The 20,601-nt window shown below is 35.4% G+C and overlaps 1 protein-coding gene across 1 annotated transcript in view; it reads right to left on the bottom strand.

The window, feature by feature from the left end:
- CWC27 (CWC27 spliceosome associated cyclophilin) overlaps window positions 1-20,601 on the bottom strand; it is a 98,260-nt gene that overhangs the window by 63,530 nt on the left and 14,129 nt on the right. Inside the window, exon 10 of the mRNA XM_005492981.4 lies at window positions 19,995-20,170. Coding sequence (XP_005493038.1) covers window positions 19,995-20,170 — 176 coding nt within the window. The remainder of the gene's footprint in view (window positions 1-19,994; window positions 20,171-20,601) is intronic.

Raw genomic sequence — 20,601 nt, 5'->3', positions numbered from 1 at the left:
GAGAATGATTAAAAAGAGATTGGTAAATTAATCCTGCAGACCTGATGATTACTATTTGGAACTACCAAATAAGTTTTAATTTTTGCTAAGAAATTTGGAGACCTCTCTATTTTCCAGGTTTTTAGGTCATGCTTTAAATACTCATAATCACTAAGCTAGTTTATGGCATTTGCTGGGTTTGTTATGTGTTCTGCTTCTGTCTACCCACATTGAGAGAACATACTGTTTAGCATACAGCCACAATATTGACAGAAAAAAACAACCATGTGATTATTACTTAATGTTAATGACTCTGTGGTACTAAGAAATCTCCGTCATTGGCCACCTTTTACATCTTCATTTTAATAGTGAAAAAGGTTTCTTTAAAAAAAAAAATCCTCTGTTTTCCAATTCATTAAATATAGATTCCTGTCAACTGTATCAGAGAATCATAGAGTATCCTGAACTGGAAGGAATCCACAAGGATTATCAAAGTCCCAACTCCTGGCCTTGCATGGGACAACCCCAAAAATTATGGTATGTGCCGAAGAGTGTTGTCCAAGCACTTCTTGAACAACAGAACACCCATTTCTTTTAATTGCAGATTCCTAAGAATGCATTAATAAGATCTTTTTTGCTCTTTACATCAATGCTACCACAAAATATATATTTCTGGGCTAATCTATAGGAAAAAGAACAGATTATAGAAAAAGACTTAAGATATGGAATAAATTGTTGCACTGGGAAATATGAACACCAGAAGCTAAAACTTCTACTTGGGAGAGTTCCCTAACATGTACTTGGAACAACGGTCCTTCAAAATTCCATTTAAGTACCCATTTTAAATACAAGTTTTTTGTTTTCCTGGCCAATATAAGGCTTCAAACAGTAAACTAATATCACCATGACTGAAATTAAGCATGAAAAGAAAGCACAAAGGAGCATATTTAGAAAAGGGAGAAAAGGACTTGGAAACAATAGGACCAAATCTCTTGTCTAGTACAGAATGGTATGACACCATATCTTTTGTCCTAGAGAGGAATGGAGCCTTTCTATGACAAAAAAAAATTTGATTCGTGGACAGCATTCGTTATTTAGCAAAGCTTAAAATTACAGACCCAGCCCTTTGCAGATTATATGAAGAATCTCAGCTGATATGCAAAGGTTTTCTTAACTCTATGCCTTGTCATCTGTCTATATAAGAACCTACAGATTAGTGGAAAACAGGTTAGAACACCCATAATTGCAGCTTTTGAGAGATTCTCTGAGCAGATAATAAAATTCTAGAATTCTTTAGGTTACAGTAGACCTTTAAGATCATTGAGTTCAACTGTTAACGCAGCAAATGCCAAGCTCAGCACCAAACCATGTATCCAAGCCCCACATAACACATATCTTAAAAATATCTTCAGGGACAATGACTCTACCCAGGGCAGCTTGATCCAGTGCTTGACAACTAGAGAAGGAATTTTTTCTAATAACTAGTCTACACCACTCCTGGTGCAACCTGAGGCCATCTGCTCTTGTTCTCTTCTGGTTATGTGGGATAAAAGACTGCTACCCACCTCACTATAACCTCCTTTCAGGTGGTTGTAGAGAGCAATAAAGTTCCCCCTAAGCCTCCTTTCCTACCAGGCCAAAACACCCCAGTTCGCTAAGCTGCTACTTATAGGACTTATGCTCCTTTACACCGGGGGTAGATGAGTGTCCCACACTTAGGAACACGGCTTAGTGGTGGATGTAGCAGTGTTAACTTTACAGCTTGATCCAAGGATCTTAAAAGTCTTTCCTAACCAAAACAACTCTATGATTCTATTCAGTGCACCCTCAGAAAGTTCACTGGCCACACCAAGCTGGGTGGGAGTGCTGATCTGCTGCAGAGGGATCTGGGCAGGCTGGATCATGGCTGAGGCCAATGGTGTGAGGTTCAACAAGGCCCAGTGCTGGGTCCTGCCCTTGGGTCACAACAACCCCAGGCAGCTCCACAGGCTGGGGCAGAGTGGCTGGAAAGGAGCTGGGGGTGCTGGTGACAGCAGCTGAACATGAGCCAGGCTGTGCCCAGGGGCCAAGAAGGCCAATGGCATCCTGGCCTGGATCAGCAATGCTGTGGCCAGCAGGGCCAGGGCAGGGATTGTCCCCCTGTGCTGGGCCCTGCTGAGGCCGCACCTCCAGTGCTGTGTTCAGGTTTGGCCCATAGGATAGCCCCTCTTTGGGCAAAGAAGGAATGGGTGATGACATTTTGGTAACATAAATGAGAGAACAGTATTTCAAATAGTATTTCAGATTGGTCTTAAAAATCAAAGCAAGAGTGCATCAAAAGCTTCCTTCTGCACAGCTAAAGGGAATTAAAAGATTATGCATGGAACAGAGACTTAGCCTGCAATCGACCACTACTATAACAAATATGTTCCCCAAGAGGATGCGCCAAATTTTCAGAAAATGAAATAGTAAAAAAAAATTGATAAGGCTCAAATAAGTTTCAAGGAACTTAAGACAGAAAAAATATTTTACTAGAGTAAGAGTAACCACAAAAAGTTACTTGAACCTTCAGGTACAAGTCTGAACAATTCTTATTATTTAATAAAATAAATGCATGCAATCCTACTTTAAGACTGAGTTGTGATATTCTGGCAATACTGTAAGTTATCCAGAATATTTGGAACCATGGAAGCTCTAAAACACATTCATCTGCAACAGCTCTAAAACAGATAATTTCATTCCACTTACACAGAAAACAACTTGCATTATATGGATCTGATAGTAAAGGATAGCCTCATACACCTGATAAAAATCATCACTGGAGACAAGAAAAAGGAAGAAATAAAATGACATTTCTCATAATATCTTCTTCAAATTCATATGAATCATAGAGATATCTCTTTAAAAAATTGCTTTAAAATATTACTTCCTAAGAATTTCACTATTGACATTGTGCTGTTGCACATCACTGTATTTATGGACAAGACAGGTATGTAGAACTGGTACTTAGGGACATGGTTTAGTTGAGGACTTGGGAGTGTCAGGCTTATGTTTGGACGTACTAATCTTAACGGTTTTACCAACCTCAGTAATTCTGTAATTCTAAATTAACAGTTTCAACATTTGTTATAAAATTTCCTAACGTACACATTGCTGTAAAGATAAAATACTGTAAAGATGAATTTAGAATTCTCTTTGAGAATTCCAAACTTCTGTACACATTAAAATATTTCAAGAATGACACAATATTTTAAATCTAAGGTATTTTGGAGCATGCATTTGTATAGCATTATATGAATCACAAATGCATTTAAATAAAATTGAGTATCTTTTGGAGTAGGCTAGCAGAGCCTGATCAAACAATTATGGTAAACTGCTTATCTACAGTTAGCCTGAATGTAAGAAACACTCAAAGATATGCAGGTGTGAAGTACGAATATATGATTTAGCCCCTTAGGATACAAATTTCAGGAAGAGCACTGGAAATACATTTAAATAAATGTAATAGACATTATATAACTCCTTCTAAGGACCAGATAATGCCTTGGATGTTCTACTATCAAAAAAGTAACATGAAACTAGAGAGAAATAGAACCTCATGAATTGTAATTGTTTCAAGAATTATCAAAACAGTACAAACAAGTAAGGTTTATTCCTACTTCCCAACGGATACTAGTGGATAAAGTGGCTAGCTAAGTGAGAATTCTGCTGAGCAATACATGAAGTTTAATACAGCTTTTCCCACCCCAAGTCCTTAGGGCTTTTTGTACTGTCATAGTTTATCACCAAGCTATTTCCATGAACAGGAGACAACATTGTCACTTAATCTTAGCAGGCATTCTTGCTGATCCTCTAGCCAGAGGGTCTGATGTTAACAGAACAATAGCCACCATTCAAAACCATCCTTTTTCTGCCAACAGCCTCCAACTATCATTTCATCAGTCAACAAAAAAAAAAACAACAATGAGCCTAAAGGTTACTGGGCAGTAAATTTGTGGAGGAAGTGCTTGATATAAAACAGACACCCATGAATGCATTTTCCCTCACCAATATTCTACCACCTTACTGATGACACAGTTTTGAAAGGATCTGCTTAATCCTTGAATTTACCATCAGAAAATGGCTAAAACTACAACTCTAAAGCCTCGCAATAACCTTATAATAATATATCTGCCATGGACAGACTGCAGATAAAATTCTGCAGATGCAAAATAGAAGTATTTTTATGCCTTTGAACAAGTTAAGCTATTTATTTTTGTCTGTCCACTGGAAGTTTCACAGGAGAAACTTCTAACCACACAAATTACAGACAGGATTTGAGGGACAGCCCCTGTAACTCACCTAGAGAGGAATATAGATTATGAGATTAAAAAATTGTCTCTGATTAAGGGCGGTCATATTATTCAGATAATTTTGTTAAAGATTTGCCAAACAAAAATCAGTTTACAAGAGATAATAACTCTTTTAACTGAATTTTGATTAATACAAAAAGCAATATAAATACTGTTTTCTTTGTAGGCATAAGTATTTTTTTCAAAGAGGCTTACATTCAGTTACATAGGAAGGATATGTGCTTTAATAATGTCCTAAAATCTGTTAACATTCCACCAGCTAACAGCTCTTTTTTCTGGGCAGAGTTGTTATTAAAAAATCCAACAGCTTCAATTAAAAGGATTGATTTCACTGAATCATGCACTCGTTTTTAAAAATAAAAATCAGTTTTTAAGTCAATTTTTATGCTTTTAAACAAATTAAAAATTATTGTCAAATTTAATTCAATTACTTTTTCCACTAAAAATAATAATTGTGAAGATACTGTCTTCACTTTGAAATAGAAGGGATATCATGACATAAGAAATACAGCTATTTTAAGTAGACTAAAGGTTTTATTTTTCATTTAAGCACTTATTTTTTAGATGGGAAAAAACCACTTATTTGATGAAACATATAATGCTGATAAAAAATTTCACATTTTAGATGGCTGAAGTGATCTATTTTTCTATGGATATTTTAACAAAATGGCTAGTTTCAAATACTTTATTTTGTAATCAAAGTAGCTAACTTTCCTTAGCTTACCTAAGGAAATATGAAACTGAAAATGAACTTACCTAAGAAATAATTTGCTAACATTTTGTCTTAGGCTACTGTGTATGAGCACTAAATTGCTCTATGTTGAATTGTAAGAAAAAATGAATGCATAAATTATCTATGAAACAATGTGAAGCCTCCATAACATGTTCATTATAAAAATAGCACATTTTGACAGAATACTCCAAAGTATATTGTAATTAATATCTCAAGTTAGTCTTGAAGAAGCTGTCAGTTTGAGTGTTTCACAGATAATAAGTATTAAAAACAAAAAAATTAAAAAATAAAAATACAAAATTGCAGTTCAGAATAAGCTGAACATAGTAAGTCCATCCTCTTCTTCTAGTGGTGACTAGGCAAGTGCTGACCTCAATTCACAACAAGAGTTTTTTCCATTTTGCGTTCTAGTCACTGAAACAGTCACACAACCTACTTGCTTGAGAATGCAGTCTTATAGCGGGAAAATATATTCATAAAGTTAGCTTGGACCGTATCTCCTACCACAGCAGAAGTGGCATAAATACTTAATCTACAGTGAGTTACAGTACACACGTACTTAAAATGAGCATACTACCATAAAGCCATTTCTGTGACAATGACATGCTATACATAAAGTCATACACTATTTCTTGAGGAATTATTTGGGAAATAATGAAATATAAACACTGTACTAGGTTAGTATATAATCCACATGCATTCAGAAATACTCTCCAACCCATATACAACTCACAATTCCAAACTAGATGTTGTGATCTCACAATCAATATTCAAATGTTAATTCAATCATGAAAATCCCACCAACTTATATCTTCTCTAAAAAAAACCCTACATGATTCCTGTGCTGCAAGGTGTCATAAGAACAGCCCCAGTAAGAACAACTTGGAAATGTCCTGGATAAAATGATGGGTCTGACCCAGCAACATGCAATTGCATCCCAAACAATCAGCCGTGTCCTGGGCTGCATCCAGAGCAGGGTGGGCAGGAGGGCAGGGAGGGGATTCTGCCCCTCTGCTCTGCTCTGCTGAGACCCCACCTGCAGGGCTGCATCAGCTCTGGGGGCACAGCACAGGAGGGACAGGGACCTGCAGGAGCAGATCCAGAAGAGACCCATGAAAATGATCAGAGGATTGGAACATCTATCCAATGAAAAAATGCTTAAAGAGTTGAGGTGATTCAGCCTAGAGAAGAGAAGGCTCTGGGGTAACCTTCAGTATCTAAAGGGTTCTATGAAAATGATGGAGATAGTCTTTTTACAGCAGGACCTGTTGGGATAGAGATAACATATTTAAGCTAAAACAGTGCAGCTTCAGACTAGATGTAAGGAAGACATTTTTTACCATAGGTGCAGTGAAACACTGAAACAGATTGCCCAGAAAATGGGCAATCCCATCCCTGGGGTTCATTCAAGGTCAAGCTGGTCAGGGCTCTGAGTAAAATAATATGGTGGAAGATATCCCTGTTAACTGCAGGAGTGCCAGATTAGGTGATCGTTTTATGTCCTTTCCAACCTACCCTACAATTTTATGATTTGCTGGTATCATAAGTTTTAGCAAGATTATTTCTATTTAATAAAGAATGTTACAAGAGATGTTTCAGATAGGTAAACTTATTCAAATAAGAACGAAGTTGTAAATAATTTTTCATTACAAAAGAGACACCTACAAATTAATATATTCTTAAAAAATCCCTGTGTTCTTAACTAAGCATTGCCTCGCAGGAAAAGAACAACAGACTTCATTTTCCAGTTCTCTGCACCATTCTCATTTTGAGAAGCTCACATCATAGCTGAAAAGTGACAATGTGGACTTAACAGGCATGACAAGTTGCCAAACTAAGATTACCTCTAACAATGCTTCACAGTGCACCAGACTCTCTCCTGCTGACCTTTCCACACGTGGTTCAGAGACCACTGGATTAGAGCTGTTAACAAATCACAGGTGCAGCCAATTAACCAAGAAATGACGTAACAATGACTTCCAGTCTTAAGCATGAGGCTCGTTCAGCAAATAATGCTTTTCCATCAATGAGCTCAGTATGGATGATTATCAGTCAAACTTAAGAACTTCAAAAGGCCTGTACTGCTGATACACTTCTCATTAAAAAGTGATTTTATTATGAAATTATCCAACTGTGACTATGGTATGCTTTACTGTTCCCTAGCTTTGGAAGTTGTCAAACAATGTGCATTAACCTTTTTACTGAGAGGATCACAAATTTTCAGGTGCACAATGAGCCAAAATGTGAACTAATGGAACTGGTGGCAAGAATTACATTGTTGTGTTTATTATGGGTTTTTGCTTGGTTGCCTTTTTTTTTAATAATGCATTAATTTTGTTGGTTGGTTGGTTTTGTTAATTACCTTTCCACCCCACTTCTCCGAAGTGAGTATATCTCAGTACATTCCACATTCTGCACGTTTAAATACACTATGGAGAGAGATATGGCTGGGCGCAGCCTAGATTTTGCAGGACTCAATAAGCCACACTGACTCCACACATCATCATGTACTCCAAAAGAGTCAACCCCACTTTAAGAATGTGTGCAAGAACACACAGCATGTCTCCACATGTTATCTGATAGGCTGGGCATGTTTTTAAGACTTCCATTCTACACTGAAGTAACGTGGCTTATACAACTTTTAAAGCTGAGTTCTTTTTGCAGACAGTTAAGAACCATTTCTTTAGTAATGCAGAAAATCCACTAAAAGTCAGACTAACTTCTCATTAGCTTGTGCAGCAATATGTCCTTCTTTTGTAGTATCCCTTAGCTAGAAATGAGTGGACAAGAGCATAACAGCATTTTACATTATTCTCTCCTGCTCACTTTTATGGTCCTTATCTGTCTGATGCCTCAAAGCATTCCCTAATTCACTGGAAAGTGAAGGGGCAGTGCGCCACTAATCTCAGAGCTCTGAGACCCGGGAGACCTAGAAAACAAGTCACAGTGAAAGGAGCAAACTGTAAAATAAAAATTCACATGCTATAGCCAGCTCCATGAAATTGTGTATTTTGAACTGCTAGTCCCACTGCCATTAACAGTGCTACTTGTATTACCAGAGTTATTTCCTCATGCCAGATGCTATAATATCCTAATAACCCCTCAGAGTAAGAGCCATTCTGTAGTGTTAGTCCAAACCTCTTAGACCTTCTTGGTAGAAAAGGCAGACTCTACAAAATGCTATGCTCTACAGAAACTAGTAATACCTGGCCCAACTATTAGTAAAGGTATTTTGAGTTTAAGACAACAGTAATCTCCAGCAGAATAAGGAGAAGCTACATGAATTCACCAAATCATTTTTCTGTTGGATGTTCATTCACAGACACACATATTTACATACAGCTTTTAACATACTTAAAACCAATCCCCCCACACATTACTTTATAATAAAAAATTTTACTTAAAAAGATGCCACGAACACATGATATTTGGCTTTATACTTTGATTTTACCAGTGTCATGAATTTTATACTTAAGGTCTAGGAAAATACAAAGAATAAAACAACTGTACGGAATAAAGCGTAAAGATGGGTATTCATAATTTGCTCCGAAAGGCCTGAATCAAAAAATGGGACCATATAGGAAAAAAAAAGTTTTAACTTAGCCTCAGATTTTATTTCACAAGTTAAAAATATTTTTACATAGAAAACTGATGGTTTAGCAATCATTGTCCATTTATTTCCAACAACAGACACAGCTGAAGATATACAGACATTCATCTCTGAGCACATACAGAAACCCCCCTACATTATTGTTGTCGTTTTATGTCAGGGATTAAAACCCCCCCCAAAAAAAGAAAAGGACTTAAAATGTAGAGAAGAAAAAAAAAGATTCAATAGCTCTTTCTGTTCATATATCAGAGAAAGGCCAATATGATATCTAAGAATGACATATTTTTCTTTGTTCTTGAATTATCCCTAAACAGAAAGAAAAGCAAGTAAAAATAGGCATCAGAGGAAAAAACGAAGCAACATGGTCATGCAGTTTGCTTCCGAGTGTTTTTCAGAGGCTTTTTTCTTTGAGCCATGAGGAACACTGGTTGTGAATAAAATGGGAGGAAAAATCTAGAGAACCAGGGGGTGAAAGAAGAAGGGAAGACAGTAGTGTTATTCTTTACAATAAGAAAATATAACTCTGATAATTATATGCCTCAGAGTGACAAAGTGTTCTTCAGCAAAAATAACAGAACTGTAACTTACATTAATAAAAAAATTATTTCTACTACTTGCAGACACAAAGAAAAGATAACTATCAAACTATGTTGTGTGAAGAAAAGAACCACAGCATAATATTTGATGAAGCTGACGCATAACGAAAGCTGGGGAAAACTGTAAAATGCCTCAAAAGAAGGTTAATGCTCAATCTACCCGATGCACCAAAGTCCAAGAGAAATTTGGTAGAATTTGCAAATAAAGATATGCTAATAGAAGGCTAGCAGATGAGTGAAAAAGGGTCCAAGAGGAGCAAAAAAGAGTGAAAAGCAGTAGCATTTTAAGTAAGGTAATTGTCTTACTTAATAAGAAGGGCAATTACAAAAAAAATTTTTTGTGGGGTATATTCTTTACATTAAAACAGGATTTTTTTTCCACCAAAAGACAAGAATGAGATAAAAGAATTTAGGAGGCTTGTGTGCTCTATTAGGTAAATCACTGGATGAAATGATCACAGCAGTCTTTTCGGCCTTATCCTCTCAAGGTTCAGGCTTTCTGGATGTTTTCCACTTTTATAAGACAAACAGCTTCTTCTCATTAGAAGCAGATAAACCCTTATAAGGATTCAAGTTGGGTTTCCTTTATTTATGTTGATTCAGATTTTATTCAACTCCTCCAACCTTACCCATTCTGTGATTCAGATCAGAAAGTTTTGTAATTTATTTTGTTTCACTATTATCAAATTATCAAATTAAAAATACTCTATTACCTACTAATTATCAGAAATATAACACAACTTTTTAGGTAATAATTTAATTCCTTTCTTTTTATTTATAAACAATTACTCATTATAAACATTCCGTAACCAGAATCTGGTAACCAACATCACTTCTTCTACACTATATTAAAAATACTTATTACCTGCTTGGCTCTGTAGAAAGGCATTTACAAATAATAAAAATATTGAATTGTAATATAGATTGAATGTCTACAGTTAAACAGCAGATGCGATGTTTAAAGAAACTGTTTGAGCATACTCCAGTCATCCTTCACTTCAGTGCCACTTTAAGATATACCACTCATATTTACAAAAAATATATTATATCATAGAAAGAAAACCCTCAAAAAGTCTCTTCCCATGCTGCTCAGCTCTGTTGAAACAAAGAAAGGAAATGGAGCATGAACATTTAGCAATTAAAAAGTACATGGCTATACCACTGCTAAATTCATCTTGTTATGTTACAAGAATAAAACAATCACATGTGCAGCTAAACAACTGAGAACTCTCCAACTCTTTGAAATGGTATCTTGCCCACTATATAGTGCTACCAATTCACTGTATAATAAGGATTACACGTTCTCACCTCCCGTTATGCTAACTGCATTTTCACGGGTCATATACGCATCCTTTTTTCCAGGTGACTAGACAAATGCGCACACAAACTTCATCTAAAAATACACTGATTCTTGCCAAGTAGCAGCAGGATGAAATATACCACAGTAACAATCCCGTCTTTGTCCTAGCCTAACACTCTACCCATTAACAGGCTTTGATGCTTAGCCAAGAAAAATCTCAGTGCTGGGATTCTGGTTTTTGTGCCCAAACAATCTGGGCTTGTGTTTAATATAGTATAGTCTGCTTTTAAGTTACTGCCAATCATTAACTCTACAAAGAGTGTGTCTGGGATTATTTTGTCTTTACAATGAATATTATTAACGTAAAGAAGGGAGAAAAATTTACATTATTTTGAAAAGAATAAGTGAATCGTGCAATCCTTAGCACTAAGAAAACAGGCTTATTCAGAATATAAATGTATTGTTGAAAACAATTCTGGAGCAATCGGTTTTTTTCTGTCAGTAATATGTGCCCAAAATACAGAATTTCTTGAATAAAATATAAAAATGCAGATTGAAAGAAACACTGCAGAAAACTTCAAAACTCATTTTTACTAAAGGAAAAGTAGGTAATTGTTTACAGTTTCTTAAACAATTACAGAGACACTACCATCAGTTGAAAAATTAGTTAGGAATATATTAAAGAAAAATATGAAACATTACACTCTGATAAACCAAATATTATTGCTATCCTTGCAAAAAAATACACTGAAGTGAATGATCCCTCATGCACTGAGGAAAAGAAATATGTAAAGCAAAAGAAAATATAAATTAAATATATTTTTAAAGCATTCATGCTATGAGATTAGTGCAGAAGATGAGAAAAAAACTAATAACAAAATGACTTGATAAAATATATAAAGATTAAAACAAGAGTAAATATCATTCAAGGCTCTAGTCCCAGCAAGAGGCTGCTCCAATTCCACTGTAAGACTGATATCTTTTATACAGTACACTGTGGACAGAAGGTCATGCCCACCTTCTGTACCACTAAAACTTGCTTAGAAGTCTCTTGTCTATGACAGCTTACTTCTTGCCTTGGTTTTTGTAGCTGACTTTTTAGAATTTGACGTATTGAGATTGTGTAAGCATTTGTAGCTGACTTTTTAGAATTTGATATATTGAGATAGTGTAAGCAATCTATTCTACAGAGAACGCCACAAGCAAGTAGAATATTCTAGCTGTACAAAAATTGGCAAGAAAACCAGGCCAAGTGGACAGGAGAAGAAGATCTCTTGAGACAGTCTTAAAAAGAAAAAGTCGCTCAATCCCAAGGGTAAGAATGTTTTCTGTCATTTTCACCAAAATATTCTTTTCTCTCCTTCATTCTCATACCACAAAATTATTCTCAAATTCCAGTCCAAATCAAATTCTTTTCAAATCCTTATTGAATTTATATACTATGACAAGTCACTCAAAGCATACAAAATACACATGAATTAATGTAGAATCCTATCAAAATAAATATCTGACATGTAGGTAAGTATGACTGTAAGAATGCATGACCTGTGGGTGACTGTATAAAATATAATTACAAAATTAGAATATCAGTACCAAACCAAAATACTCTGAAAACATTTCCCTTCTTTCAGACACTTGGAATATATAAAACTAAGTCTCTTCCTTTTTTCTCTTTACATGTAGTGAATTTCTGTGTGTGTGTGATTTTCTAGTTTAACATTTGCCATAGTCAGTATCAAGCGAAGCACCGTAAAAGTGTCTAACATTCTTTTCCTGGGGCTCTGGTGTATAAAGACATTCTCATAGATGCCAAAGAGCTCCTGAACAGAAGCAAAGAGAAAGTTCAGTTTATAAATTACAAATATGTGGAAGTATTTATACCTTCTTAAAGGCAGAAACTTAGAACTGCTATTGTATTAACACATTCAAAACTGGGTTTTAAAAGAATACATAAAAAATAAGTTCCTTTTTTCAGGTTACTTTCCATTCCCACTGTTTTTGATACCTCGCCAATGAATTTCTACCAGTTAGTGTCTGTACTTCTTCTTAGCACCACAGGAGAAAAAAAAAAGTTTTCAGTTAGCTTCAGGTTATGCATATCTGCATATCATTGCTGTGGCTATAAAACACAAGGTAGCATTAACACAAGTTACACTCTTCGGTAAAACAATGTTAAATGTATTTAGAATTCAGGAGAGTCCCATCTGCAAACCACTGGAGGCATGTGACATTTTGTCTACTTTATTTCTGACATAATCTCCAGAACTCCTCAAAGGTAGAGCCCCACTTGTGCTCTGAGTACAAGCTGAGTTTGGCATGTGAGACAAGGATTGTATGTTGGAGCACCTTTAACTACAGCGTAATGCCTGAAAAATGTGTTGATCTTGACAACTGGCAGGTGCTTTCCCTGTCCTTATGCTGTAAAGTCAATTTATAAATAATGGAATTACTTTCAATAATAATCCAAATTCTACCCCTTCACTGAGGCTGAGTCCTGCTCAGATTTCCATAAAGTGCTTCTCTAGTGAAAGAGCACTGTCCTGGTACACACTGAAAATATGTAGGGGTAAGGTACTACTTGCATTATCTCCTACAACCTTGTCAGGTCTTCGCAGCCAAGTTTGCATGCTTGAATAATACCTTCTCAAGAATTTATAAGATGAACAATAAAAACTGTCTAATATGAAGAACTAAGAAAAAGCTAGTGTTCTTGACATACTGTATCTAATGCAAGTAACTAGCCTTATAAAATTCTGCTTGGAAACAGTTCAATCAAGACACAAAACAAAAAGACTAAAATACTGCCATGTTGTTCTCTATATGTATTAGCACATTTCAATACCTAGTACTTCTCCAAGAAGGTTTTCAAATAACAATTCAAACCAAGAGTGATAGAACAGAAATGGAAATATATTAACCACTGAAGAACAACAAGTAGAACACTTGGAACAGTCCTAAATATGTTTAGTGTAATAAAGGCCACTGAAAGTTACGATTTTAAGAGAAACATTTCAATACTCTGAATTGAAATAGGACTTGCTTATTTGCTGTCTTGAAGTTCATCATTATAAGAGCTTTTGCACTCTTACAGAAATACTAGTAAAATTTTACTCAATATTATTTAAAGTTATTTCAGTATGTGATTAAATAGCTACTTTTGCATAAAGCTGTAATTTATCAATTTAAATATAAATTGCTTAAAGCTTTGGACACTTAGTGTCAAAATGGCCCACATCAAATTAAATTAAAATTGAACAACACAAGCTGTTTTGCCAGTTTATTACTAACGATGGCTCCTAGTTTTAAAAGAACATCCAAACAAATGCAGCGTATTAAACATAGAGTGAACAAACCTTTTTTGAAATACAGAATTAATGATTTTTAATAAAATAAAAGTATTCACAATTTCCCCATGAAACACAAGCACTAGTCTTAACAAGAGATACAGAACCATGGAATGGTTTGGGTTGGAAGGAGATTCAAGAGGAAGAATCTTAGAATGGTTTGGGTTGGAAGGGATGGTTAACAGTTATTGTCTCCAAGCCTCTACAATGGGCAGGGACATCTGCAACTAGATCAGGTTGCTCAGAGCTCTGTTCTGCCAGACCTTGAACAAACTGCATGGTGGAGCATCCATCACCTCTCTGGACAGCCAGTTCAGCATTTCACCACCCTATTGTAAAAAACATCTTTGTTAAATTTAATCTAAATCAACCCTTTCTTTTTTGAAAAAAAAAACCAAACAAACAAAACCAAAACTATTGCCTCTTATTCTTATCGCAACAGACCCTGCTAAAAAGTTTATTACCCTCTTCCATACACGTCTTACCTCCCTTGCTTGGCTGGCCATATTTTTGAAGCAGCCCAGTTGGCTTCCTGGGCAGCAAATGCATGGGTCCAGCTCATGTAAAGTTTCTTGCCAACCTACATCCCCCAGTTTTCTCCTCAGGGTGACCCTCAATCCATTTTATGCCCTGCGTTTGTGCTTAAGATTGCCCTGACCAAGGTGCAGCACCTTGCACTTGGCATTGTTAAACTTCAGAGTACAATGAGTTTCATTTTGTGAAAAAATTGAGAGGGGAAATTTAGGTTTCAGAGTAGCATATAAATTTTGACACAATGCTGTCAGGGAGTTTATTAATAGAACTAAGCATAAGTTCCTGACTGGCTACTAACTTGGCTAATTTTAGAGTCAATCCAAAAAAGCTGAAAATGTGCTTCCCAGTACGTACATGTAAGGAAGTCTTAAAAAAAATAGCAACACAAAACAGGCCGAAAGACCATCTTCAAGAATTAGATTACAAAGTTATTGCTTAAAGTAGTTGCCAGAGGCACATAACCCACTGAGCAGATATATACCTATTCACTCCAGGGAACTCTACTAAATCCATTAGTAGTGAATTGCACTAACTGTCACAGTAGCAAACTGTCATATCAGAACTGCTAGGCAACCTGGGGTTGCTGAATAAAACAAAACCTGAATATCTAATTGCCAAAATCTAGCAACTAAAAAACAGAGAAAATGACAAACTAATTCTCAGAGAGCAATGACTGAAAAGAAACTGAAAAGCCCAAGCAACCTAAGTGATATCAGTTGAATACTTATAAGAAGGGCTGACGTGGTCAACCTGTGACAGGTTGACCAGGGAAGGGGAAGTAAAAAAAACAACATTGCTGCTCTCTGCATACAGCATTATTAAAGCTAGTAAGAGATTAATGATGAAAGAGATTTAAAGAATGTTGGAAAATTGGAGATGGAAAAGAACCCAAACCATAAAGTAATTTGAAGACTAGAAAAAAAAAATTCTTACTGTGAAGGCCAGAAAAAACTCAATGTCTACAGCTTATTGAAAGGACTCAATTGGAATTTAAGTGGTAGAAGTAAGAGAAAATACAGCCTGCTGAAGTGAACTTCAGAAAAAGGCACAGCAAAAAGTAATTCAGTGGCTACAAGCTGAACCCAGACAAGTAAAAATGTAAAACTGGAAGAGGTACCATTAGGAATCATGTATCTAAATACTGGAAGAGAATACACTCACTGATTAAATATGGAGCAAACTATGCTCTCTTGATATCTAAAAAAAAATTATATTTGAATGCCTTTCCAGTTCAGCTGTAGCCAAACAGTGAGTTCAATACAAGGGTAACTGGCAGTAAATTATGAGATACACAGTTTATCTAATTGTCTCATTTGGCTTAAAACACTTAAAAAATACCTGAATATGCTGTATGAAAACAGCAGTAGTTCTCTAGGTAAAGTGAAGTTTGAAGCCAGTTGCAATAAGAGTTTCTATTCAGAACCTCAAAAGCCAATTTGACTAACATATAATGTCTGTTTTCTGGTGCTAAACTGGAAAACCAGGAGACAAACTATTGCTGGACAAAGCCTGATAGTAAGTTACCTTTAGTTTAAGAAAATGCTGGTAGGATTAGAAGTACAGTTATTAAATTTAAAATAGTAGTTTTGTGAAGAAATATATCTGTTAATATAGAAACAGGTAAAACTTAACATTCCAAAGTAAATAAGTAGCTCTAAATATATGGTATTTGCATCACATTATTATATTTATTAACACCCAACATTGACAGAAAAGTAGTTGCTGAACACAAGATGAGACACTAGATTAAGTTTAAGTAAGTAGAAACATATAAATACACATTTTTACTACTTTTCACTGTGTAATGCTTGCATTATAAGCACAAGGTAACAATCACGCAATAAATACATTTAAAACAACATATTTCAGCATAAATTATTAATTTATAAAGCACATAACTCATAATTTATAACAACTGCAGATTTATAAAGAGAAAAAAATTGATTTCAAGATCTCTTAAACAAGATTTCCATGTGATCATGTAAGATTACCTTTGGCTTTTCCACACCACAGTACTATATGAGCACCTTAGAAAAGCAAACTCGCATGCTCAGTGTGGCAATGTTTATTCATGTTGATGCCAAGAAAATGTTGAGGTGTCTTGACAATATTTAATTTCTACTGTATGGTCTAAACTGGATTTAGCATGAACTTGAAAACCCTGCCTGGCATTATTAACTATTTTTATTATGATTGTGTCTAGGTGACAGGACTGTGGGGGTGTAAGCTTTTGTCCAAGTTATTTTATGTTGTCTTTCAATAAAAAGCTAAGCCTTAGGAAGCACATCTTAAAAACTGTTACACATTTCTGCTTTAAGGATGTAAAGCTTCACAGGATTTATTTTACCCATGACAAGCAAATGGATATAAGAAAATAACAGGAATGCAAAGGAGTGCTAATAGAGCTACTATTAACTACTGTAATAATTATTAAATTAGTATTATAATTAGTAGTATTTACTACTATTCATCTCCTTGGGACGACAATAGTTTGCAAAACAAAATAAATGTGATTACTTAGTTCAACAGCAAATTATAGGATTATTAAGAGAAAATATACAAGAGGAAATGCCAAATTAAATTCAAATGATATTAACTACTCAAAAAGTCAGCTTCTCTTCCTCAATTGTTCAGCTATTCTAAGCATTTATTTCATATTGCCATTTAATATCACACCCATGAAAAGGTGTGTGAAATCAAAGGTGTGATCACATGTGTTAATATCACACCCATGAAAAGGTTGAAGTGAACTTGATTATACAGTGAAAAACTGTACAGTCCACTGTATTTCACCCCACATTGCATGTCTTGCAAACAATAAGCAGAGAAAATTTTTAAAGCTAGTATGTAGAAATGTGTGGCATCCGAGCTCCACCTACAGGATGAAAAGAAATGTAGAAGAAATATTTTTAATTACCGGACTACAAGAGGGCTATTTACTATGAAGTCTTCAGATGGTCATCTCAAGCCACTGCCGTTTTACAAACCCAATGCAATGCTGAGAAATTTTATTACTTATGCAATGATGGCAAACACTTCTTCTATCTCTAAACATTCCTATATGTAAGTAGCTGTTTTACTGTGTGAAGTTTAGGTTTAAGCTTTCTAAAAAACCTCAGACCAACAGAACTTCTCTAACAACTTGCCACAATGACTGGGAGGCTCTTTTTCTCAAGTTTCCTTATCTAATACAAAGTTGTCAAAAAAAAAGCTATTTTAAAAATATACAGAATAGGTTAAAAGGCATACTGAAATGACCAAAATTACCTTTACCATTCGAGCACTTCAAGTATGGTTGCATTTAGAAGTGGTATTGGATCTCAGCACCATGAATTTGAGAAAGTATCTATTGTTTCCATATTGCTTCTCTAAAACAGACCTCACAAATGCATTTGGATTAAAAGAAACTGATACAAATGAATACAGTTTTGCAGAAAACATCATGCATGTTAAAAACGGTACTCTGAAACAAATGTTGTTAGAAGTTCAATTATTCTACCAGCACATTTAAGTATCTGATTAGAAGAAATTTTGATAGATATCAGAAGTTTCTTCACCCTATGATGTCAGTAGACATTACCCTCAAGCTGTGGATAGTCCGTCCAACTTTTTGTTTGATATTTACACCTCACACATCTCTGCCTCTGATCAACACAGGCTTTGAGTACAGTAGGTGGTGAACATCCATGTGTATATTATTGAACGTTGCCAGTACACTGAGAAAATAGTCACTATTTCAGACAATGAAACTTGATACTGTTTATCTTACTTTATCTAAATAGACCTCAAATGTAAAACCACATTATTTATAACAAACAATATCGTGCCTTTGATTTTCAGGCTAGAGGACTGCAGACAATTATGTGGAAAACAGTAAGTCTAGAAATTTATGTTACTTGTGATACTAAGCAGTATTTCCTAAGGCTATGGCTCCCAACTGCTAAAAATGCAACCAATAAAACCCTCTTCTAAGTTAAGATAACCCATTTGGCTTTAATACTATTACTATTGCTTCCCTGAAAGAACAGAATAACCACAAAAAGAGCACATTGACCTACCACATGTAGAGCCAGCAGATTACAGACTGACTACACAAATGTCTCTTAAAATTAGCTATAACATGATGCTAGCTTGAGCTTTTTGTACCTCATTTCTATGGGTATCCTCATGCCTCGTATTCTCCTCATGCTACAGACTTGCTATTACACCTTAGTCAATTTTGTTCCCAGCAGCCATTCTAATAAAACCCCAGGGAAAATTGAACAGATTGGTGCACAGGTAGTTGAACAAATAGGTAGGCAGTAAACACATACAGATTCCAAAGCCCTTTGCTGCTGTAAAGAAGTTATTTGGCTGCCACAATAGTTCAAGGTTCTTTTTCAGAGAGAGCTTTTCTTAGAGACCTTCAAATTTCTAAGCCTGCCCTACTGAATATGGCTATCTAATGCTGAACGGTAATTGCTTATTCTCCCCAACCAAGAACAATTCACTGAGTCTCAGAAGCTTAACATTGCATCAATCTCAACCACAAGACTAGTAACCAGATTTTGGGATTGAAGTTATTCATCATCTTCATTGATCTTTACTTCCTTGGGACCATCTGTCTACAGCAGCGATACTACAGCCACCAATTCCCAAAGCAACACACATCATAACTTCAAAGACAACAGAAAGAAAAGTCAGGAAGTCTGTTTTACAAGAGGTTTTGTACATGTTCTTTAAAAAAATACCTAGTTATATCTAACATAGCCATAAAATCATGATACTCTATTTTATGTACTGCAATTTATGCTATATATACTGCTGTATGTACTAATATGTACTGCTCTTACTGAGAGAAAGGAAAACTGAAAAATAGAAATCTAGTGCTCCAGAATCAGTGTTTCATGCTGGTTTCAGCTGATGTAGAGCCAATTTTTTCTGCAGTACCCAGCATGAGGATATGCTTTAGACTTGTGTTGAACACAGAGCTGTTTTACAAAGAGCCAAAGACTTTTTTGCTTCTTGTACTGAAAGCAGGAGAACTGGAATGCCTGGGAGGTATGAGAAGACAAAACCAGGACAGGTGGCCCCAATTGACAAAAGAAGTATTTCAGGCCCTGTGACATCATGATCAGTATGAAAAGTGGTGAGAAGAAGGATCATATGAGTTGGAAGGGATGTTCACAAACACTAGCATAACTAAATTACATTACAGGAATCCATGCTGTTATGTCTGCAGAGAAAAACGGATGTGACTGATGCAGCGTTGGAAAGTTGGTACACTGCAGGGTGAGTACTGTGATATACCACACTTCATTGGATGACCCTCCTTTCTGTGAGTCTCAGTGGTGGGCAGCTACTATGTGTTACTACTATGTGTTAACACAGGTAAAGAACTGCTAAATTCAATCTTACAACTGAGAAGAAAGACAAAGTAAAAGTAAAAAGACAAAGTAAAGACTGACAAATACACATAAAGACACAGGGAAAAATAAAACTCCCATACAAGGAATAAATAAATTATGAAAATCCTACAACTGTAAGCAGTCTAAAGAAAAACATCTACCAAACAACACAATCCTTACCTGCGACTAGTTGTTTTCCTTTCTGTCTTGGTTACTTCCTCTTGAAGTTGCTGTTTAGTATTTTCACTTGTATCAATTTTGAGTTTCTTGGCAATGCGTTCCTTTATTTGAAATCTCTCATTACTAGGAGCTTCATCTTCAACACTATCAGCATCTTCATCATGTTCCTCTTCATCCTTTATTGATTTAAAATGATAAAACTACTTATCAGTACAGAATGATAAATAAGGAAATAAATATGGAAATCTTTTTCTTACAAATATAATCTCTTCCAAGAAAAAAGCAAACTTCAAACAATATATCCTTATTTGCTACAGAGGTAACAAAAATTTACAAACATGACAGTTTCTTTTCCATTCACAAATTACTTCTTATCTGTAAGGGTTAAAAAACTTAAACCAGTCTATTCTAGACTATTAACTTTTACAGCTCTGTAGATGACATCACAGCAGTGTGATATTACCCATACCACTGTTCATGAATCCAAAATTTGATTGACATGATACCACTGTCTCAATGGTATTGAGACATGATGGTACCATCCTTCATTTTCCACTGAAAGAAAAACTAAACTCCCTACCATATGGGTATACTTCAGTCATAATGG

Source organism: Zonotrichia albicollis, chromosome Z, assembly GCF_047830755.1.
Source record: "Zonotrichia albicollis isolate bZonAlb1 chromosome Z, bZonAlb1.hap1, whole genome shotgun sequence".
NCBI lineage: Eukaryota > Metazoa > Chordata > Aves > Passeriformes > Passerellidae > Zonotrichia > Zonotrichia albicollis.
This window is presented reverse-complemented; position numbering and strand designations above follow the sequence as displayed.